Source organism: Melozone crissalis, unplaced genomic scaffold, assembly GCF_028551555.1.
Source record: "Melozone crissalis strain CALT ecotype California unplaced genomic scaffold, PUWL_Pcris_2 ptg000026l_1, whole genome shotgun sequence".
Lineage (NCBI taxonomy): Eukaryota > Metazoa > Chordata > Aves > Passeriformes > Passerellidae > Melozone > Melozone crissalis.
In genome coordinates, this window is record NW_026535804.1 from 2,925,264 (window position 1) to 2,945,782 (window position 20,519).

Genomic DNA, 20,519 nt, shown 5'->3' on the forward strand with positions numbered 1-20,519 from the left:
TTTACTAATTTTTTGCTGAGTTGGCTGCTTTCAGGTGTCCCCGCGGCCTGAGGGTTGGTCCTGCCAACCAGGCTGCACTGCACAGCACGGCTACAGCTCTTCAAAAGCATATTTATCACAGAAAAGTGATGTGGTACCTGTAACACAGGAACATTATTGATAATTTCATTGGGAAGATGAAGCTGCCAAGTGTCAAAACCTCACAGTCCCTGAACCTGTGTCACAACATGAAGCGGGGAGTGTGTTGTTACTTTTTATGATGTTTACTGCTTGGCCCTTTCCTAGTTGATAAGCGCCTTTGCCTGAGCAAGTTATAATCACACACCATCACTGCAGCTAGGATATGAATGAAATAACCTCTGCAGTCCTTGCACTGTCTCTTATTGAGGGGCCAGTTAGTGTCCTCACAGGGTCAGTTAGTGGTTTCACGCTGGACCTGCTCAAGTACCTCAGCTATGCAGGATTGCTGGCTTCCACCTCTTCCCTGTTGCATCATATTAGAAACACTAATCAGCAGCTTCCTGACAACCCAAGCACCTCCAGATAAAGCACAATTCTCTATTTTGTAGAATTGAGATGTCTCAAGTAACCTTTCAAGCAAAGATTAAACTGGAGACCACTCATCTCATGCTCAGGTTTGCCACATATTCCCTTTCCTCCAACTTCTTTTAACCGAGTGATTTATCTTCTATAACATTGAATAGTTTCAGAAGTGGGGCTCACAGCTTCACCTACACCTTCATAGTTAGAGAATTTGTTACACTTCCTTATACTCGTCAATTAAAGACAAAATATTTAAGATTTCATTTTATTTCACTTAAGAAACAGCAAATATTGTTTTATTTTGTGCCATCTCTTTTTGGGAGCTTGATATCACCATAAGGTATCATGAGCCTTCCATTCAACATTCACTGCATAGTTCAGTATTCAGATACAAGAATTCGCTTTGGGGGAAAAAATAGCGGAGCTTGAGCAACTGATTCCGTGAAACTCTTGCTCTTAGTGAATAAAATGTTGCAGAGAAATAAATACATAATATCAATCCCAACTTCCTCATCCAGTACAACTTTCGCTGTTGAAACTGAAACACCTTCTGCATTATTATGACTCTACTTCTTTACATCATTTAATACAAAACGATAGTGATGAAGTCACTTCTAAAACAACTTATCCAAGAAGGATTTGCTTTGAAGTTCCAGCTACTGAGGAAACTACACTAATGAGAACACAGCTAAATTACCTGTTGTTCAGCCGGCAAAGCAAACACCACTTATTGCTCTGTGCAATGTCAGAGAGCTGCTGCACTGAAGTGGCTAAGGGTAGAATCTCCCTCATCCATCCTCACATTAATCTTCTTTTCACATAAAAGAACATTTCATCAAGCCTGGCTGGTTAATCAGTCCTTAAAATACTACATAAATCCCATGTGGAAGGAAAAAAGAGTGAGTTGAAACGGTGTCAGCGTGGAGGCCAGTTGTCATTTTAGCCAGAGCTGAGCTCTTTATGGGCACAGCATGTTCTGGGGAGAGAAATGAGCTTTTTTTTCTGCAGCCATTTTAGGAATGGGGACACACTTGACTTAATATTAAGTAAATCCTCAGCATTTGGGCATATTATCAATGCATTTACACACCATCAGTTGTCCTGTAATGTTTTAGCAAAGTTAACCTCTGACTCTGAGCCATTTGCATATTTATTTACCAAATAAATTTTTACCCATTTTTATCGTGTTTACCAAAATACACTCTATGACTATAAAATGCTTCAGAAAAATATATGTTATCTATTCTGTGTTTTCATCTCATATCTCTCAGTCCCAGAAGCAGCTTTTAAAATGTGCAATTCCATCTATAACTTGACAACTTTTAAATCAAAGGAGCAGCAAGCACTGACCCTGACATCCACAACAGAGCAATTTCACTGTTTTCTGAGGTTTCTACCAGGGAATTCTTTGAAATAGCTAGAGGCTAGCAGCTGCTTATGGACATGGGAATATCAGAAGATCCAGGCTGGGTGTTAATCATAGATCCACTCATGAGCACAGCTTCTGTAATCAACCAGTTCTTCAGGAGTGAACCATAAATTGATCTCTGTCTCAGCACTTTCCACAGAATCACTGCCATGAATGATGTTCCTAGGAAAAGAAAAGGTGAATAAAAGAGAAAAGGAATTCTTAAAGTAAAGTAAGCTTCTTGTTTTGAAGTGATTCCCACTATGGACAGAAGCTTTAAGTAACAGTAAAGTACGAAAAGACACAGCATAGGCAGTGCCAGCTTTGCTCCTCATTTTTGTCAATGGGGACAACCATGACTTGATCTGTATCCTTAGACACTAATATGTCATGGGCACAGAGAATGGCAGCTCCATGTGTAAAACAGAAGGATGGAGCACAGTTCCTGTAGATATCATGACATAACACTTAGCATTTAGTGCTTTTGAGTGATACCAAATGTTTTAAAATTTACTTTCCAACTTGGACACAGAAGTCCCCACGAATAGTGCCAGGCTTGGAATCGAATGGATTGGTTTCCCCCAGCATCATTCTTCCAGTCTTAATCACATTAAGACCTTCCCACACCTTAAAGAAAAAAAAAATCCTTTCAGATTATTAAATATTAGCAGCAGATAAATTATACCATCCACAAGAACACAGGGCTGTCCATCATGGCACAAATCACTATCTGAATATTTGTCACAGTGAGACAAATTTATCTCCAATTCTTCTGTCAGATTCTTGAAGCATCTGCTCACATGGTCCCCCTCTTTACAGTCCCTCTCCTCACAAAGGGTGGAGAGAGAACCATTTTCCATCTCAGTATGTCAAACAGTCTCACAGAGCTGTTTGTTCATGGGATAGCTAGGCCTCAACTATTTTACAAATACATTATCAAGGAGAAAAAGAGAACTAAAGTTAAAATGTTCCACCATCCTTTTTCAGCTTTCTTACTACATGGCATTTCAGAGGGAGGCTTTTGTGCAGGTTTACTGTTTCTCAAGGTCCTGGTTGTGATTCCTTTTTGCCCCTGCCCTCTTCCTCAAAAAACTGACTCAAAGGAGAGAAAGATTATGAGAAAATATTAAAGAAAAATAGTTAACAGCACATCTTCCTAATCACAGTATTTAAATCCAGATTTTAAAATCCTTTAAAAAATAAACTGGAATTCAGCAGGTAACACAATCTCATTGCAGGGAAGACAATCAAGCAGTGTGGTTTTCCTTGACAGGAACTCACCATGGCTACAACAGGTCCTGAGTGCATGTACTGCACCAGGCCATCGTAGAATGGCCGGTCCTTGAGGTCAATGTAGTGTTCCCTCAGAAGGTCCTCAGAGGCCTGGGTTATAAAACAGACAGACAGAGAAAAAAGCTTACAATAAGAGCTTAAGAGCATAGTGAAATCACAGAGGTAAACCACAGAGCATTGGTAATCCTGAAACTGGCACGCACTTTAAAATTCAGTATTTCCAGCACCTTCCTAGGAGTACTTTTGGTCTATATGAATTTGAACTGTTTGCTTTAACTACAACTAAACTTAGAAAAGTTTTTTTGTCCATGCAGGTAGTTTATGTGACCTGGGATTTGTAAAAGATACTCAAAGATGTTTATTTGGCATAGGAGGCACCTGAAAGAATATTCTCTTCAGACTAAGGGCATCAGGTTACTAAAATTAGTGTGCTTAGCATGTCTAAAGCATTTAGCCAGAGCTGGGAATTGGAACTTTTCCAAAAACATCCCAAGTACAACTTCTCAAAATTTCAGTTTTAAATGTTACAGAGGCCACATTTGTTGTTACAGCATGCTGCTATGCTTGAAGGCTACAACTGATATAAAAAAGTAGACACAGCAATTGAGGAGAGCTTACGTGTATTAATTTCATGGCTACCAGTTTGAATCCTTTCTTCTCAAAGCGTTTGATGATCTCCCCCACCAGTCCCCTCTGGACCCCATCAGGCTTGATGGCAATGAAGGTGCGCTCCTCAATGGCAGCCATGATTCTGAGGAGGGAGGGAATAAAATTTGTTATTCCAGGACTGTGGGATCCCAGTCCATCCCAACCCTGTCTGCTATAAGTGTAATTAGATTTGCTGCATCTGAGTCAGTAATCCATGGTCTCCAATGTTCGGACAAACCAGTGACAGGACACAGCTTTTCCCAAGCGCTGCAGGAGTGAGTTTGAACCAGTGGAAGGATGCCAAGTGTAAGAACAATCAGCGAATACCGAAATCAGAAAAACTGAATGGAAAGGAAGGTAATGATCCCCACAGATCCATCTTCCAGTGCCGTGCAATAAATTAATAAATTAGTACACGCACAGAGTTTTCACCTGGAAACCAGCAGGACCAGAGGGGCTCTGAGCCCCACGCTGGAGCACACCTGAGCGGGCAGGTGAGGGATGCAGGGGCTGCGGGGAGGCTCCGCGCGGGGGGTGCGGTGACACTGCCCGGGGACGGAGGGACCCTTCCCGCTGCCCCGCAACCCGGCTTACCCGCTGGCGGCCCAGTGGCTCTGGCAAACCTTGAAGCCTTGTCCCTCGCCGGTGGCCCGGTGGCTGTGGCAAACAGTGTCCCCCGCTGATGACCTCGGTGAGTGTCGGAGCCCGAATACTCCGCTGTTCCCTGGGCGTCTCCCGCAGCCCGTGTCCCCCGCTGTTTCCCCGCGGCTCTGGCAGCCCGTGTCCCCCGCCGGTGGCTCTGTCAAGCCGTGTCACCGCGGGTTCTCACCCGGTTTAGCCGTGCCCCACCCCCTCGCCCCCGCACAGCGGCTGCCGTGGCGACAGCGCGGCCTCCCGTCCGTGCCCAGCGCCGTGACCGCCCCAGCCCCGCTCGCGAGGGGGGAGTTCGGGATCGATCCCTGTGCCCGATCCCCCGCCCCGGGAACACCAGCACCCACCCAATGCCTCTCCCCTCAGAGCAGGAGTGCCGGGCTCAGCCCTTCCAGCATTTCAGTCTTGCCTGCTGGATCCCGGGTTTTATTTAACAAAAGTCACATTACATTATTTTAATAAAAATGTCGTTATCGTACTGTTCTGCTTGTATTTCCTCTTTAAATGAGGTAATTAATTGTGTTTGGTTTTTTTTCTGGTTATACTATATTAGCTCTTTGAGTCAAAAGACCCTTCAACCATTTACCTAACCCTGAGCTGCTTTGCCTTGAGCATTTTATTGCCTTTAAGGGAATTGAGGATAAAGCATCTGGATGGAAATCCATGCTTGTCCTGTTTTTGCTTCCAAACTGAGGTGGACTTGCTGGGCTCCGCTTCTTGGCTGTTCTTGAAAGCAAAACAATGAAGATTTTGCTTCCCTCTGGGCAGGACTTCTTGACAGGGAAAACTTCAGCTTTTTGATAACATGGACTTCCTTACTTGGGATCCCTTCTCTTCACTACAGTCCATCACACATCCATGTGGTACTTTTAGTTCTGGTGGGAGACTCCAGATCTGACCTAAGCATCTACTCAACCAACCTGCTTTCTTGTATTCAGGGTCCTTTTCCATCACAGTTTCCAAGAGCTCTGATTTAGCAGACAATATTTAAAAAAATAGTGTCATACATTCTAGCAAGTCCTCCTTGAGGTTATTTTGAAATTAGAGTTTCTGAGTAGTCTCCTGACAATGCAAATCCAATTTGTTCTCTTGCTTTTATACACATTTATTCAAGATGTTTCATACTACTTAAACAAACTCTAATGCTGTAATCTTCACTATGGCAAAATAATACATAAAAAAAAAGAAAGGCCTCTAGAAACAGGATGTTTATAAAAATATCAAGTTTAAAGCAGCAATAGGACATCTATTTACAGTCTTGTTAAATCTACGTCATTTAATGATTAAAGCTTAGGACTTGCCCTAAGGTGGACAAGCATGACTTCCAGCTTTACCATAGGTCTGTTCTGTGATGTATGCCAAGTCTTTTAACCTCATTAAATAAGGGTCAACTCTGCCACTTTTGAGATTAATCCATGATTAGCAAAGCAAGTTGTTACTGTATAAATGAGATTTTGCTTGTTGCAAATTTTACCAAGATCACTTAATAACATTGGAAATTACATGTTTATCTAAAATGTGAAGAAGTAGAGAGTCTAGACAAATAATTTCAAAAAGATAGACTGATCATGGGAAAGAAGTAAACACCTTCAAAGTTGTCAGTGAGTGAACTAAGTGTAACTGTTGAGCTCAAACCATTTCCACATTACTTAAACCCAGTAGAGATTTTTAAAACAGGCCTGAGACAAAGGACTGACTGTGAATGTCTCCAGACTTCAGGAGAATTTAACACAGCTCCAGCTTTTCTGGCTTGGGCCCAGTTTTACACTGGTCTCAGCTCACAGCCTCTGTCTGTACCACTCGGAATATTAGGGGTTCTCATCAAAACTCGTAATTTGTGCTGTGTTCCTCTTGCTCCTTGTAACCAGTCCTCACTCTGACATGCTTTGTTGCTCCAGGGTATCCTACTCTTCATTTAGCTGAGTGATGCTATCATTCATCAGTCTTTATCTTGATTTCTGTTGTGCTTTAAGGTATAAACCAGAATAGAATTAAGATTTTACATAAAATTTCTTCCTCTAGGTAAAGTGACAGTTAAACTTTTCTAAATCCACAGTGATCCAAGGGCTGATTTTCTTCCCTGATAAATTGCAAATCAATTTACTTGATGCGGTGGGGCTCCTGCCTCTAGCCAGAGGTAGAGGCATGGGAGAATTGTTTCTTTTGGACTGTGTGGATCCAATGGCCTGGCACATCAGAACCACAGAAATACGAAGCTTTGGTTGATACTGGAGCACATTGCACATTAATCCCATTGGGACATGTGGGGGCAGAAGCTGTTTCTAGTGCTGAGGTGACAGGGGGGTTGCAGCAGTTGACCCTGTTGGAAGTTGAAGTGAACTTGACTGGGAAGTAGTGGCAGAAACATCCTATTGTGACTGGTCCAGAGATTACTTGTATTCTGGGCATGGATTTCCTCTGGAGTGGCTCTTACAAAGACCCAAAGGATTCAGGTGGGCTTTTGGAATAGCTGCTGTGGAGGCAGAGGACACTGAGCAATTGAACACCTTGCCTGGAGTGTGACAGAGTCCTTCTGCACCTGGACTCCTGAAGGTGGAGGAACAACATGTCCCAGTTGCAACCTCAACAGCGCACCGCTAGCAGTTTTGGATGAATTGAGATGCCATCGCACAAGATGATCTGTGAGCTGGAGAGCCAAGGGATGGTCAGTAAGGCCCACTCACCCTTCAACAGTCCCACTTGTCCCGTGCACAAGCCTAACAGAGAATGGGGATGGAATGTGGACTATCATGCCTTGAATGAAGTTACTCTACTGCTGAGCACTGCTGTGCTGGACATGCTGGAACTCCAGTACAAGCTTGAGTCCAAGGCAGCAAGGTGGTATGCCACCATTGACATTGCCAAGACATTTTTCTCCATTCCTCTGGCAACAGAATGCAGGCCTCAGTTTGCTTTCACCTGGAGAGGCGTGCAGTACACCTGGAACCGACTGCCCAAGGGGTGGAAGCACGGCCCCTCCATCTGCCATGGACTGATCCAGGCTGCACTGGAAAAGGGTGAGGCTCCAGAACATCTGCAGTATATTGATGACATCATTGCATGGTGGAACACGGCAGCAGAAGTATTTGTGAAAGGAGAGAAAATAATTCAGATTCTCCTGGAAGCCAGCTTTGCCAACAAAAAGAGTAAAGTCAAGGGACCTGCCCAAGAGACCCAGTTCCTGGGAATGAAGTGGCAAGATGGGTGGCATCAGATACCCACTGAGGTCATCAATAAGATCACAGTGACGTCTCTCTCCCAACCAGCAAGAAGGAAACGCAAGCTTTCCTAGGTGCCATAGGAATGCTTTTGGAGAATGCACATCCCTTAGTACAGTCAGATCGTGAGCCCTCTCTACCTGGTCACTCGCAAGAAGAACACTTTCCACTGGGGTCCTGAACAGCAACAAGCCTTCACCCAGATCAAGCAGGAAATCCCTCATGCAGTTGCCCTTAGCCCAGTCAGGACAGGACCAGAGGTAAAGAAAGTGCTCTACTCTGCAGCCAGGAACCCTGGTCTGTCCTGGAGCCTTTGGCAGAAGGTGCCTGGGGAGACTCGAAGTTGACCACTGGGATTCTGGAGCTGAAGTTACAGAGGCTCTGAAGTCAACTACAACCCAACAGAGAAGGAAATCCTGGCAGCCTATAAAGAAGTCCAAGGTGCCTCAGAAGTGATCAGCACAGAAGCACAACTCCTCCTGGCACCCCAACTACCAGTACTAGGGTGGACGTTTAAAGGAAAGGTTCCCTCTACCCACCACACTACTGACACCACATGAAGCAAATGGATTGCCCTCATCACACAGTGTGCCTGTATTAGAAACTTGAATTGCCCTGGGATCTTGGAAATAAATACAAATTGGCCCAAAGAAGAAAATTTTGGTCTGACTGACAAAGAGGAGCAGGAACAGGTGACCCATGCTGAGGAAGCTCCACCATACAACCAACTGCCACAGGAAGAAACACGGCATGCTCTTTGCACTAACATTTCCCTTGTTGTAGGGACAAATAAAAAATGGAAAGCAGCTGTATGAAGCCCCACATGACAGGTTGCAGAAACTACTGAAGGAGGAAGGTGAACTCAATACTTGCTGAACTCAAAGCTGTCCAGCTGGCCTTGGACATTGTTGAAAGAGAGAAGTGGCCAAAGCTATACTTTTTCATGGATTTATGGATGGTAGCCTATGCTCTGTGGGGTTGGCTGGAAAGGTGGATAAAGGCCAACTGGCAGCATAGAGGAAGACCTGTCTGGGCTTCTGAGGAATGGCAAGACATTGCTGCTCCAGTAGAGAAGCTACCTAGGAAAGTCTGCTGTGTGGATGCCCATGTCACCAAGAGTTGGGCTAACAGGGAGATGCAAAACAACAAACCAGGTAGATCAGGCTGCAAAAATAGAGATATCATAGATAGATTTGGACTGGCAACATAAGGGAGAGTTTTTCCTAGCTCGATAAGCCCATGATGCTTCAGGCTGTCAGAGCAGAGATGCCACCTATAAGTGGGCATGAAACCAAGGGGTGGATCTAACCGTGGACAGCATCTGCCAGGTTATCAGTGATTGTGAGATGTGCGCTGTGATCAAACAGGCCAAGCAAGTGAAGCCCCTGTTGGTACGGTGGATGGTGGTCCGAATATAAGTATGGGGAGGCCTGGCAGATCAATTACATCGCACTGCCTCAAACCCGCCAAGGCAAGCACTACGTGCTCACAATGGTAGAGGCCACCACTGGATGGTTGGAAACCTATCCTGTGCGAGGCATGGTACCCCTGAGAGGCTTGAGTCCAACAAAGGGACTAATTTCAAGGACAGCCTTATCAACACCTGGGCTAGGGAACATGGCATTGAATGGGGGTACCATATTCCTATCATGCACCAGCTGCTGGGAAAGTTGATCAGTGCAACAGACTGCTTAAAACCACCTTGAAGGCACTGGGCGGAGGGACTTTCAAAAATTGGGAGCTGCATTTAGCAAAGGCCCCATGGTTAGTTAATACCAGAGGCTCCACTAACCAGGCAGGCCCTGCCCAATCTGAACCCTTGCAAACAACAAATGGACATAAGGTTCCAGTGGACACCTTTTCCCTACCTATTTCCCAGCATATACACGAGATGTACCTCTCTTGTACATGAACCTCATGTACACATGAGAGGTATGCTGGGAAAAACTATTTGGATTAATTCTGCCTCGAGCAAAGACAAACCAGTCCGTGGGGCTATCTTTGCTCAAGGACCAGGTTGCACCTGGTGGGTGATATGGAAGGATGGAGAGACATGATGCATACCTCAAGGGGACATTGTTTTGGGGTAAATCATCCATCACACTATGCCTGTATCTAGATCTAGATGTATGTATGTATATAATTAAGGTAATGCACATTATAAATTATCAAATCGTGAACCAAACTTATGAGAAAATTAAGCAAAGATTTATGAATTTGTCTGTGAGACCAAAGTTCGGTCATCGAAAACCACCACAGCCAAAGAGTCAGAGTCGAGCCTGGGATCGGTGCCAGGTGAACACAGATCTGACCTCCGAATGTCAGAGTCTCCCCCTGTTCACAAATGCTGCCTCAAGCAGCAAGTTTTTATACATCTCTGCTCAAGGCAGCGATGACCAAATGTTCTTTGTGTCTCTTCACATGCATGGCCGTGGCTTTACATGTGCAGAGCTGGACAAAGGTTCAGTCCAGGTGTCTCGATGTTGTCAGTGACTCCGGAGAAGCCATGTATTCACATGGATCAGGGTTGCGCTGTTGGTTATCTCGACAGATGCGAGGTGATAATCACTTTCAGGTGGGCCCAGCAACCTGGGGGGCAAAGCCAGCGATTATCGACCTGGAAGCTTCTATTGTTACGTTAAAACCTCGATGTTTATCTTAACGTGCGTCCGGCAACCAGATGTATATGAATAAGACACTGCTCCCGGCCAGGATGTCAAAAGACATAGTTTGGATTTTACTATATTTTATACATTAATAGCATGAATTATCTCTACCATATAGTACACACATATATAGAGAGTTATAGATAGATACATGTCTTCGCAGTTGAAATGTATTAATTTAGGTATTGATCATGTGGTATGGGATAAGGGGTGGAATGTCTTGGGGATTGGCTTTTTATCCCATATCCATTTTTGTTTTACGTCTGGGGTGGTCACTGCTGCCCCCTTCCCCCTTCCCTGGCTCTCAGTGTATCGTGATGGGTTAGAGCCAGCCCAGGATTTCCTGAGAGAGTTGCAGGCAAGGGATGGTTGCGTCCTCCCGATGGGGTGATTTCATCTCAGTGGCCGTGCAGTGCCATCCCTCTGACGAGAGATACTATGTGGCTTTTGCCCACTTTTTTCTTTCCCTTTGGCACTGTGACTGGAGCTTGCTTCTCTGCTGCTTAGGAGCCCAGAGCCACTGCATGCCACGCTGGGACCAGGAGCATGCCTGTCCCAGAGTCTCTTGCTATGTTTGTCATCTCATGTCTGCTCATCTCTGCTGTTCCTGTTGGCTGCTTCTGAGGTTCCCGCTACAGTCCATTTCGCCATCCGGGGGCGCACCGGGACTGGCCAACCTGTGGGTTTGTGAAGGAAGCGCCTTTCCGGCTCTCCCGCCGGCCCCCCACCATTGCCCAGGTGCAGCCGCGGGGGAATCATCGCACCTGCCCGGCCCGACCGGGGCCACCAGCGCCCCTGCCGGCTGTGACCAGAACGGCAGCGGAGGGGAAGGTGCCGGCAGCTGCGAGAGGGCTGCGCTGGCTCGGGGCTCTGCTGGGGGCTGCTGCTGCTGCTGCTGTTTGTTTGCCTTGTTAGCCATATACATATACATATACATATACATATACATATACATATACATATACATATACATGTACACGTACACATACACATACACATATACACATACACATACATGTACATGTACATATACACGTACATGTACATTTACATATACATGTACATATACATATACATATACATATACATACACATACACATATACACATACACATACATATACATATACATGTACATGTACATATACACATACATGTACATGTACATATACATGTACATATACATATACATACACATACACATACACATATACATATACATACGTGGAGAGCCTGGTTCAAACATGGCTTAAAGAAAGAGGCCATAAAGGTATACAGCTGATGGAAAAGTAAAAGGCAGCTGTAAAGCAGCACTTCTCAGGCTTGATTCTGTAAATAATTAGGTTCTCAAGCATATTTTTTATAAACAATAAGATTCCCAGACAGTCTTCTCATAAGAGGCAAAACATTCTGTCCTTGGCTGCTCTGGGAACAGATAGCTGCTCTGGGAATAGATATGAAGGTTTTGAGAACTTTTCATATCACGGTGAGAACACTGATCCTGGTTTCAATAAACAAACCACAGGTATTGTAAACAAAAGGAGGGGTTAGAGTTTTCTCTGTAGCCTATTGTGAGCTCGAATTTTGCAATATGCATGAAGTTAATTTACACTGTTATAAAAGGTGGCTGATTTGATCAATAAATCGGAGTCAATGCTGGTCAACAAAGATGGGTTGGCTCCCTTCGCTTTCAACATACATGTACATGTACATACACATACACACACACACACATACACATACATGTACAGAACTGTTTTCCCTTTTCCCGTATCTTTGCCTGAAAGCCCCTTAATTTCAAAGTTGTAATAATTCAGAGGGAAGGGGGTCACATTTTCCATTCCAAGGGAGGTTCCCGCCTTCCTTTGCCCTTGTCTTTCAAACTAGGGCAGTCTCTAACTGCTAAAGAGAAACAGGAAAAAAAATTCCATCATAGAGATAATTTCCAATAATTTAAATGAAAATTTCACTTGAGAATATGTATGAGAGTACATATCATGTCTTTTAAAAATTATTTTTTAGCTGGAATTATGTATTTTTTTCATAATAATTAAAAGTCAAACAGCTTTTCTTTCCTTTTGCCATGTTTATAAATTGCATTTTAACTGTGCCCTGGCTGTACCACTTTAAATATTAGCTTGGGAGGATGACGATGTCTAAACAGGACTCACAATAAATCCGATATACAGGGCTGGAGTCTTTTCTTCTTCGTCATTCCTGCACAGACTCACTGGCTCGGTAAATGAAGAGATAAGAAGCACATGCATTTAAAGCACAGTTCCTGCCTTAGAACCAGTCCAAATGAGAAAAACTTAAGTGCAAGGCTCTGCTGCACTCCAGTGGAGCTGAATGCAATCACGACAGTTAAAATTCCATCCCTTCTCAAGCGTTCTGTCTTTTTTAAAGCACATTTTCATTTCTTTGCTCCTGGACTGCTGCTGGGCAACCGGGTTCCTCAGCTGTACATGTGATATTACCTAATGAAGAATACTGATTTCCCCAAGTTCAAGTTGTATGACAGAAGTTGCACCAGAGGAGGTTTAGAGTTGATACTGGGAAAAATTTCTTCACTGAAAGCACTGTCAAGCCCTGGCAGAGGCTGCCCAGGGCATGATGGAGTTAACCATCTCTTGAGACATCTGAAAAAACTGCAGATATGGCACTTGGGGACATGGTTTAGTGGTGTCCTTGGTCGTGCTGGGTTAATGGATGGACTTGATGGTCTTAAAGGGTTTTCCCAACTTAAATTACCCCACGACAAAATGAAGGATGTGAAAAAACTCAGAAAATTTTCAACAGGTATTTTCAAGTTTACTGTAAATGTCTGTAACAGCTCCCATTGTTCCCATGACAGAACACATGATCCAGAAGGGAACCCCCTATTCCAAATCCTAAGAAAATCAATCTCTCTCAGCAAGTGCAAGATGCCTTCTAAGCTGTATTACTGTTAAGAAAACAGGATTTCTGATATTATCCGGAGACCTTATTAGAAGGCAAAGGCCTTTTTGCTGCCAGACACCAGCAAATAGAGCTGCAGAGTCCCAAAATTCAGGAGTTAAGATTCTAACTCCTCCAGTCACCCCTCAGTGAATCACCGGGTCTATTTCTGCCTCCATGGGTGTGATAAACAAATACCCTGGGAGCTGTCAGACTGCATTGCCTCACATCTGCCATTCACAGAGGGAGCTGCCTATGGGACACCCCAACCCCACAACCCAACCGGAGCTCCCCACCCTGGCCCCACAGTAAGTGTCTAAAGGGACCAAACCTTCTGTTGTCAAGGGGCTCCAGAGCCTCCACCAACGACACCAGGGCTTTGATATTCACTCCGGTGACCTGGGGTATCTAGGCCTGTATCAGGAATAGCGTGGCCAGCAGCACCAGGGAAGTGATTCTCCCTCTGTTCTTGGCACTGCTGTGTTCAGTTTTGGGCCACTCACTTTAAAAAGGATATTGAGAGGCTGGAGTGTGCCCAGAGAAGAGGAACAAGGCTTATAAAGGGGCTAGAAAACATGTCTTATGAGGCTGGATTTGTTTAGTCTTGAGGAGGTTCAGGGGTGACCTCACAGCTCTCTAGAACTACTGACAGGAGCATGTAGCGAGGTGGGGATGGGGCTCTTCTGCTGTGCCTGCAGAGACAAGACCAAAGAAAATGGCCTTCAGCTGAGATAGGGGAGATTCAGATTAAATACTTGATTTTTTTTTTTTTTTACTGTTTGTGTGGTCAGGGCTTGAAATCACCACACTGGACCTATTTAAGAGGCATCTGTACCCAGCACTGCATAATACTGGTTTAGAAGTTACAGTGGTAGTGCCAGGTGCATGGTCAGACTGGGTAACAGAACCACAGAATCAACTAGGTTGGAGAAGACCTTTGAGATCATCCAGTCCAACCTGACCCAACATCACCTTGTCAACCAGAGTGTGGCACTGCATACCACATCCAGTCTTTTCTTCAACACCTCCAGGGACGGTGACACCTCCCCGGGTAGCCCATTCCAATGTCCAATCACTCATTCTGTGAAGGATTTCTTCCTAATGTCCAACCCGAACCTCCCCTGGCACAGCGCAGGGCTGCATCCTCCTGTCCTGTTCCTTGTGATGGTGTTCACAGGGGTTTTCAGAGGAGGGAAGAGACGAGAATTTGACTCCATGCTTCAGAAGGCTTGATTTATTATTTTATGATATATATTACATTAAAGCTATACTAAAAGAATAGATGAAAAAGTTCTCATCAGAAGGCTAGGCTAAGAATAGAAAAGAATGAATAACAAAGGCAGCAGCAGTCCCAGACTCTCTGTCCGAGCCAGCTGTGCCGTGATTGGCCATTAACTACAAACAAGCACATGAGACCAATCACAGATGCACCTGTTGCATTCCACAGCAGCAGACAATAATTGTTTACATTTGTTCCTGAGGCCTCTCAGCTTCTCAGGAGGAAAAAATCCTAAGGAAAGGATTTTCATATGAAGATGTCTGCGACAGTTCCTTGTTCCCTGGGACACGGCAGAGCAGAGCCCGACCCTCGCCTGGCTGCACCCTCCTGACAGGAGGAGTTGTAGAGAGGGATAAGATGTCCCGCGAGCCTCCTTTTCTCCAGGCCGAGCTCCCCACAGCTCCCTCAGCCGCTCCTCACAGGAAGTGTGCTCCAAACATTCTCCAGCCTTATTGCCCTTTTACAGGTCTCTTCCAGTCTTGACGATTCGGTGATTTGTCAAGATTCGGTGATTCCTGACGTGTCCCCGACAGCCTAACCCTTCCCGCTGCCACCCTGCTCCCGCCGAACGCATTTTCCTGAACCGCCACACAAACTCCGCGAGCAGCCGCCGCCATAGCCTCGCACAGGCCCCGCCTCTCGATGACATCACCAGCAGACCACACCCCCCCGCGCTGGCTTCTAGTCCGTAGCTCCGCCCCACGCTGCCGTCCCGGCAGACCCCGCCCGGCGCGGCGGGTGAGGTCAGAGACGCGCGCCGCTCCCCGCCCGGCCCGACCGAGGCTTTGCCGCTGCCGCAGGGAGCCGCTCCGAGCAGGACCCCCGGGCCCCGCCAGGCCCCGCACAACTCCCTGCCGCCATGGAGCTGGCGGACGGCGTGGTGTACCAGGAGGATCCCGGCGGGCCCGGCCCCGCCATGATGTCGGAGCGGGTGTCGGGGCTGGCGGGCTCCATTTACCGCGAGTTCGAGCGGCTCATCGGGCGCTACGACGAGGAGGTGGTGGCCGAGCTGATGCCGCTGGTGGTGGCCGTGTTAGAAAACTTGGACTCGGTGTGCGCTCACAGCCAGGAGACCAGCGTGGAGCTGGAGCTGCTGCGGGACGATAACGAGCAGCTGCTCACGCAGTACGAGCGGGAGAAGGCGCTGCGCAAGCAGGCCGAGGAGGTGAGCGCGGCGCTGGGCCGGGGCGGCTCCGTGGGGGCGGCCGCACCTCCCGCGCTGGGCCTGCCCGGGGCAGAGCGGGGCTGCCCCGTCCGGCCGCGCGGCCGGAGTTGGGGTCGCGACGCAGCTTGGCAGAAGGATGAGGAGGGCGCGGAGTACCTCCCGGTCCGTGCAGCTAAGCCGCAGCGGGACCCGTCCGTGCGGGTCCATGTGCATGCGGTGCCCTGAGCCGCTCGTCACGGAGGGATTCCCGGTCACTTCTGCGGAGCGCTGCGGGAAGGGAGGGGAGAGGCGCAAACATGGAACCGTGCGCTGGTTGTGCTGTCACGGCCACGCGGGATGCTCCCCGCGGAGGGAGGCGGGTTGTCCATTTTTGCAAAAATAGTGACAACGCATTACAAAAAACGTGGAAATACACAGTGTGTAGGCTGAAGCCCTTCAGAGATGGAACATAAAGCTGTAGGCAGCAACAGGTGGTGTGGACTCTCCAGTGATGTCGACTCTGGTTTGGGATGTTAAATGTTTTTATTTTAGCGTTTGTACCAAGAATCATTTCAGCATAGACAAGCTTGAGAGGCATTATCTGATCTGATATTATAAACCGATGCAATAGGAAGCAGCTGTGCAGGGTAACTTCCTCCAGCTCATTGTCTTGCCAAACTCTTGAAGGAAATTGGATTGGCAGCATTATCTGTAATGGAACAAGCCATCTTAAAAGTGTATTTCCAGACCCCTTGTCCTGTGCTAATCTCTCTGGTTGTGCTTGCCTTCTAAATTTTCCAAACATCAGAAGAACAACTGCACTGAGGGTGAACACAACATTAACAGTAAAAGCTTAATTTAAAAAGCATTAGCCCTGTACAAATACTTGTTTGTGAGTGCAAAATGTTGTCTGCAGATTATTCCAGGACTCAGTTTGTTATGAAGACCTGCGGTATGAATGGTGTCCCCCCAGCTGTTGGACTGATAAATCATTCATCCTCCTTGTCAAACACATGGTGGTTTTATAATGCTTTATGGACTCCAGTCAGGGGACTGGAGTTGCCACACTATTTCTGACACAAGCTGATGTAAAAGGGTCTTTTAGAAAATATGTTTATATTGAGAGTAATAGGAAGGGATTGATAAATACTTTCTGAACTAATTAATGAGAAAATCCATCAGGTTTGAAGCAGAGGCAGCATTTGCCAGATCAAAAAACAGGCCTTGGGCAGCAGGACAGAAACCGTACCAATGTGATGAAACAGAACATGGGGTTAATTTTGTTGTTGTAGCTTTTCAGGAACTGTAAGTGCCTGTTTTAGTAGTGTGCTTCACTGCCATCTCCATTTCTCTGTGTCATGATAAATTGAGAGGACAGGCTTTATGCAGTTGAAGAACCAGTGCTCACGCTGCAAGACACCTGGCTGATGCTTTCCAAAATGCAGTTAGACCAGAGACTGTATTTTCATGGTGAGCACAAAGGTCATTTTTGTGGTGTGCTGAGGTCATTGCACTGTACAGGTGTGAAAGTGTTAGGTACAGCCTAGTGTGTTCAGGAGAGGTGCGTGTGTTAGTCAGGCATGGTTGTTGAATTATTTTTTCAATGCTGAGATAACCTGATGGGTGCAGTATGGTTGAAGTAAAAGGAGGGAACAGAAATTTAACATTTCCTTGGACAAAAAGTTGCTTGCTTAGCACATTATCTTAGTTTGGAGTTTGCCCGTGTCATGTGGTGACAAAATGGAGAATTTTGAGCTGCTGAGTTCCATATTTATTGTCATCTGTTCATAATTTCACACAATGGTTTGGGTTGGAAGGGACCTTAAAGTTCATGTCACTCCAACCCCTGCCACGGACAGGGACATCGTTGCAACACCATGTTGCTCCAAGCCCTGTCCAGCCTACCCTTGAGCACATCCAGGGATGAGGCAGCCACAGTTTCGCTGGACAATTAACACACCTTCTTTTACTTTCTGTTTGTTTTCTGTTGTAGGACATTTATTTGCAGCAGCATCTTTATGAACATTAAATAGTTTACTATTTGGGTAGGGGTCTCCTTACCCCATTTTTGTAATTTGCCTTCTTTATTTCGTGTGCTTAAAACATGTTACTAAAGAGATATCTTAAAAGTTGTTGCCTGAGGATTTCTGGAATAATTGTTTTTAAAGTCACCCTGACAGAAGTTCTGGGCCTACTTCTTAACCCTCTGGGTACAGTTTTGATCTTTGTAGTTGCTGTGAAATCACTTGTCTGACGTTTAACATGGTAGGTTTTTTGATATTGCTGAAGGAATGGAGGAACCAGCTGCTCTGCTGTTCTGCTTCCAGTTCTTACCTTTGCACTTGGTGACTGAGGTAACAATTCCTGCCCCAAAGAAGGGGGAGAGGAACCAGCATTTGTGCTTCTGCTATTTTATACTCTGATAGGAGTTACTTCTGCAGCAATGTGCTGTTTCAGGCCTGCACTTGTAGCTGGCATGTGTTTTGTGTGCACTTGGAAAGAGGATAAAATTTACTCCATTTAGCTGTGCCAAATTAGGATATCTTTTAGCTTTTCTGCTGTTGGTGGGATTAAACTGTTTTTGAACTCTTTGGCAACTGGGAAAAAGCATCTACCACTATTAAAATTGGTTTAAGTCATAGCATAAACTTAATGTCTGCTTTTCCTTACTGTTCCCAGAGGTAACTTTCTTCGTTAGGAATGTATGTTGAGTAAACACTGTGCAGTAAGAGTTTAAGTATTTTTAATTTGAGCGATCAAAACTGAGATGCATTTTACAGAAAACTTCCACTCTATTTTATGGCTATCAGGTTGTTTTCATTTTCACATGTTTTTCTGTCCCCCAAGTCCATCTGAACTGGCTTTTTAGGTGTTTTTTTTTCTCTCTGCTCCAAGAACTTGCCATTGGCTGAGAATCTGTCATTGTTGCAATCCACATTGCTGAAGGACGTGTCATAGAGTAATAAAGATTGCCAAGTGGGTGGCACCCTGACATCAGATATGCTCAGCATTGCACCTGGGTCCTGTGACAGGAAAACCAGTCAACATGTAGAGACAGAAGATGATATAAATAAAGGAAGAGATATTTCATTTGGCTAATAATGTATTACTGAGTGCTTCAGTGGTTGTGTATAGGACAGAGGGCTCCAAATGTGCTGGGCTGTTGTGTAGTCTTGAGTTCTTATTTATTCCAAGGACCTCTGCAAGCTTTCAAGTAGGTTTAAAATTGATTACATAAATATTTTTGAGTTTAGTTGTGTGGGACTTTCTACACTTTTTATATGAGATCTGTAAAAACATGTTGGACAAAGGTCTGAAATGACACATGTGATCCTGCCTGGAGAAAATGGGACGGATTAAATGGGAGTTGCCAAAGATGGCTGATGAAGGTATCCCAGGTTGGGTTTCACTAGCAGGCACATGCAGGAGGAGCTCTGCATTGCATGTGTTACACCTCATCGTAGCCTAATCAAAATTAGGATCCAGGTATCCAATACTAAGCATCAGAACCTGGAAACAAGATGGCCTTTTAAGGATCATTCCAGCTGTATTTTCTGTAATCTTATATAATCTGGTCTGATTGTTTTAAAGACAGGTTGGTGTCCTTCAGCTTGCTCTTAAAAAAAAAAGTACCAAAAATCTCACTTCTCACACTTCTCATTAGAGTTGTAAAATACATCTTTGTGGCCCAAACAAGATGTCACTTAAAATGGGGAAAACTAGATTTTTGTCTGCCTCAGTGTTTTGAATAACCAGTAGCTGGGGTTGAAATGAGAGGATGACTATTGAGTGCCTAATGTGTTCCTACATACGCTGCTGGATTTACATTAAACAGTGCAGGAGGTAAGTAGTAGTTGAGTGTATTGTAAATGTAAATTTTAAAAAGTAGTTTAGTATGGGTGCTCAGCCTGTCCTTGGCTGCTGTGGTGGTTCATCTCACTAGTTCTTCTGTCATACTTGTGCAGGCTTAGTTAGAGTGTGATGATCAATCTGCTGGGCCTGTGTTTGTCATTATACCATCACCAGAAGGAGAAATGAAACCAAATAACAGTATTCAAAGTCCAAAGTTCTCAATCCCAAGATCTGATCAGCAAGGGAGGGAAAAATACTCAAGTGTAATTACAGAAATGCTTTCAAGTATAGTAATGTAAATTTGGACTTTAACAAAATGAAGGTAAACTAATGGAAGGTAACTTTTTCCGTTTTAGGAAAAAACAGTTTTACCACTTGCAGTTGAAGAACTTGAGAGGAAATACAAAGTTATATCTATCTGTGGTTTCATGAGTAACAATGACATTAATGGCTCTGAATGGCTGTTTGTTATTCATGAGTATAATTGCCCCTGGCCTTTAACAAGCTATGACATATTTTTGGGAAATCATCAGAGAAACAACTAAACAAAGATGGTACAGTTTTATAATTCTTATTTCATGTTTTCCCATGTTTAGTGTAACAAACTTCCTGTGTTTAGTGTAACTTTAGCCCCAGTGCCTAATTTGTGTCAAACTTTGAAGCCCTTTTTGAAAAAGGAGTCTGCCAAGAATAGGCCAGACATGACTTGAATATTAAATGGGCAAAAGTCTTGAATCAGTTACTACAAAGAAGAAATGAAACAAACTTAATCATTGAGGTTTTCAAATTACATGGATTAATTAATATTCCCAAACTTCGTGTGGAGGAGGTAGAAAGATTCCTGCACATCTGTGTTTGAGGAGGGATTTTTCAATGGCAGC

The 20,519-nt window shown here is 45.0% G+C and overlaps 2 protein-coding genes across 10 annotated transcripts in view; one reads left to right on the forward strand and one right to left on the reverse strand.

Moving 5' to 3' along the window:
• Window positions 1–833: 833 nt before the first annotated feature.
• Window positions 834–4,717, reverse strand: LOC128938600 (nucleoside diphosphate kinase-like). 2 transcript variants are annotated; one of them, XM_054278916.1, is made up of 5 exons: window positions 4,516–4,717; window positions 3,863–3,995; window positions 3,233–3,334; window positions 2,466–2,578; window positions 834–2,134 (listed from the first exon to the last, which is right to left on the reverse strand). In XM_054278916.1, exons 2-5 carry the CDS (start codon window positions 3,989–3,991, stop codon window positions 2,017–2,019), a joined length of 462 nt encoding a protein of 153 aa, XP_054134891.1. In that variant the 5' UTR covers window positions 3,992–3,995; window positions 4,516–4,717; the 3' UTR covers window positions 834–2,016. The 2 variants fall into 2 exon arrangements, with proteins under 2 accessions (XP_054134891.1, XP_054134892.1); XM_054278917.1 differs by having other exon boundaries at window positions 4,487–4,717.
• A 10,687-nt stretch (window positions 4,718–15,404) lies between these two features.
• SPAG9 (sperm associated antigen 9) overlaps window positions 15,405–20,519 on the forward strand; it is a 62,554-nt gene continuing 57,439 nt past the window's right edge. For all 8 annotated transcript variants that reach the window (XM_054278994.1, XM_054278997.1, XM_054278996.1 and 5 more), the window contains exon 1: window positions 15,405–15,807. In XM_054278994.1, the coding sequence (XP_054134969.1) occupies window positions 15,502–15,807 (306 nt within the window). In that variant the 5' untranslated portion in view covers window positions 15,405–15,501. The remainder of the gene's footprint in view (window positions 15,808–20,519) is intronic.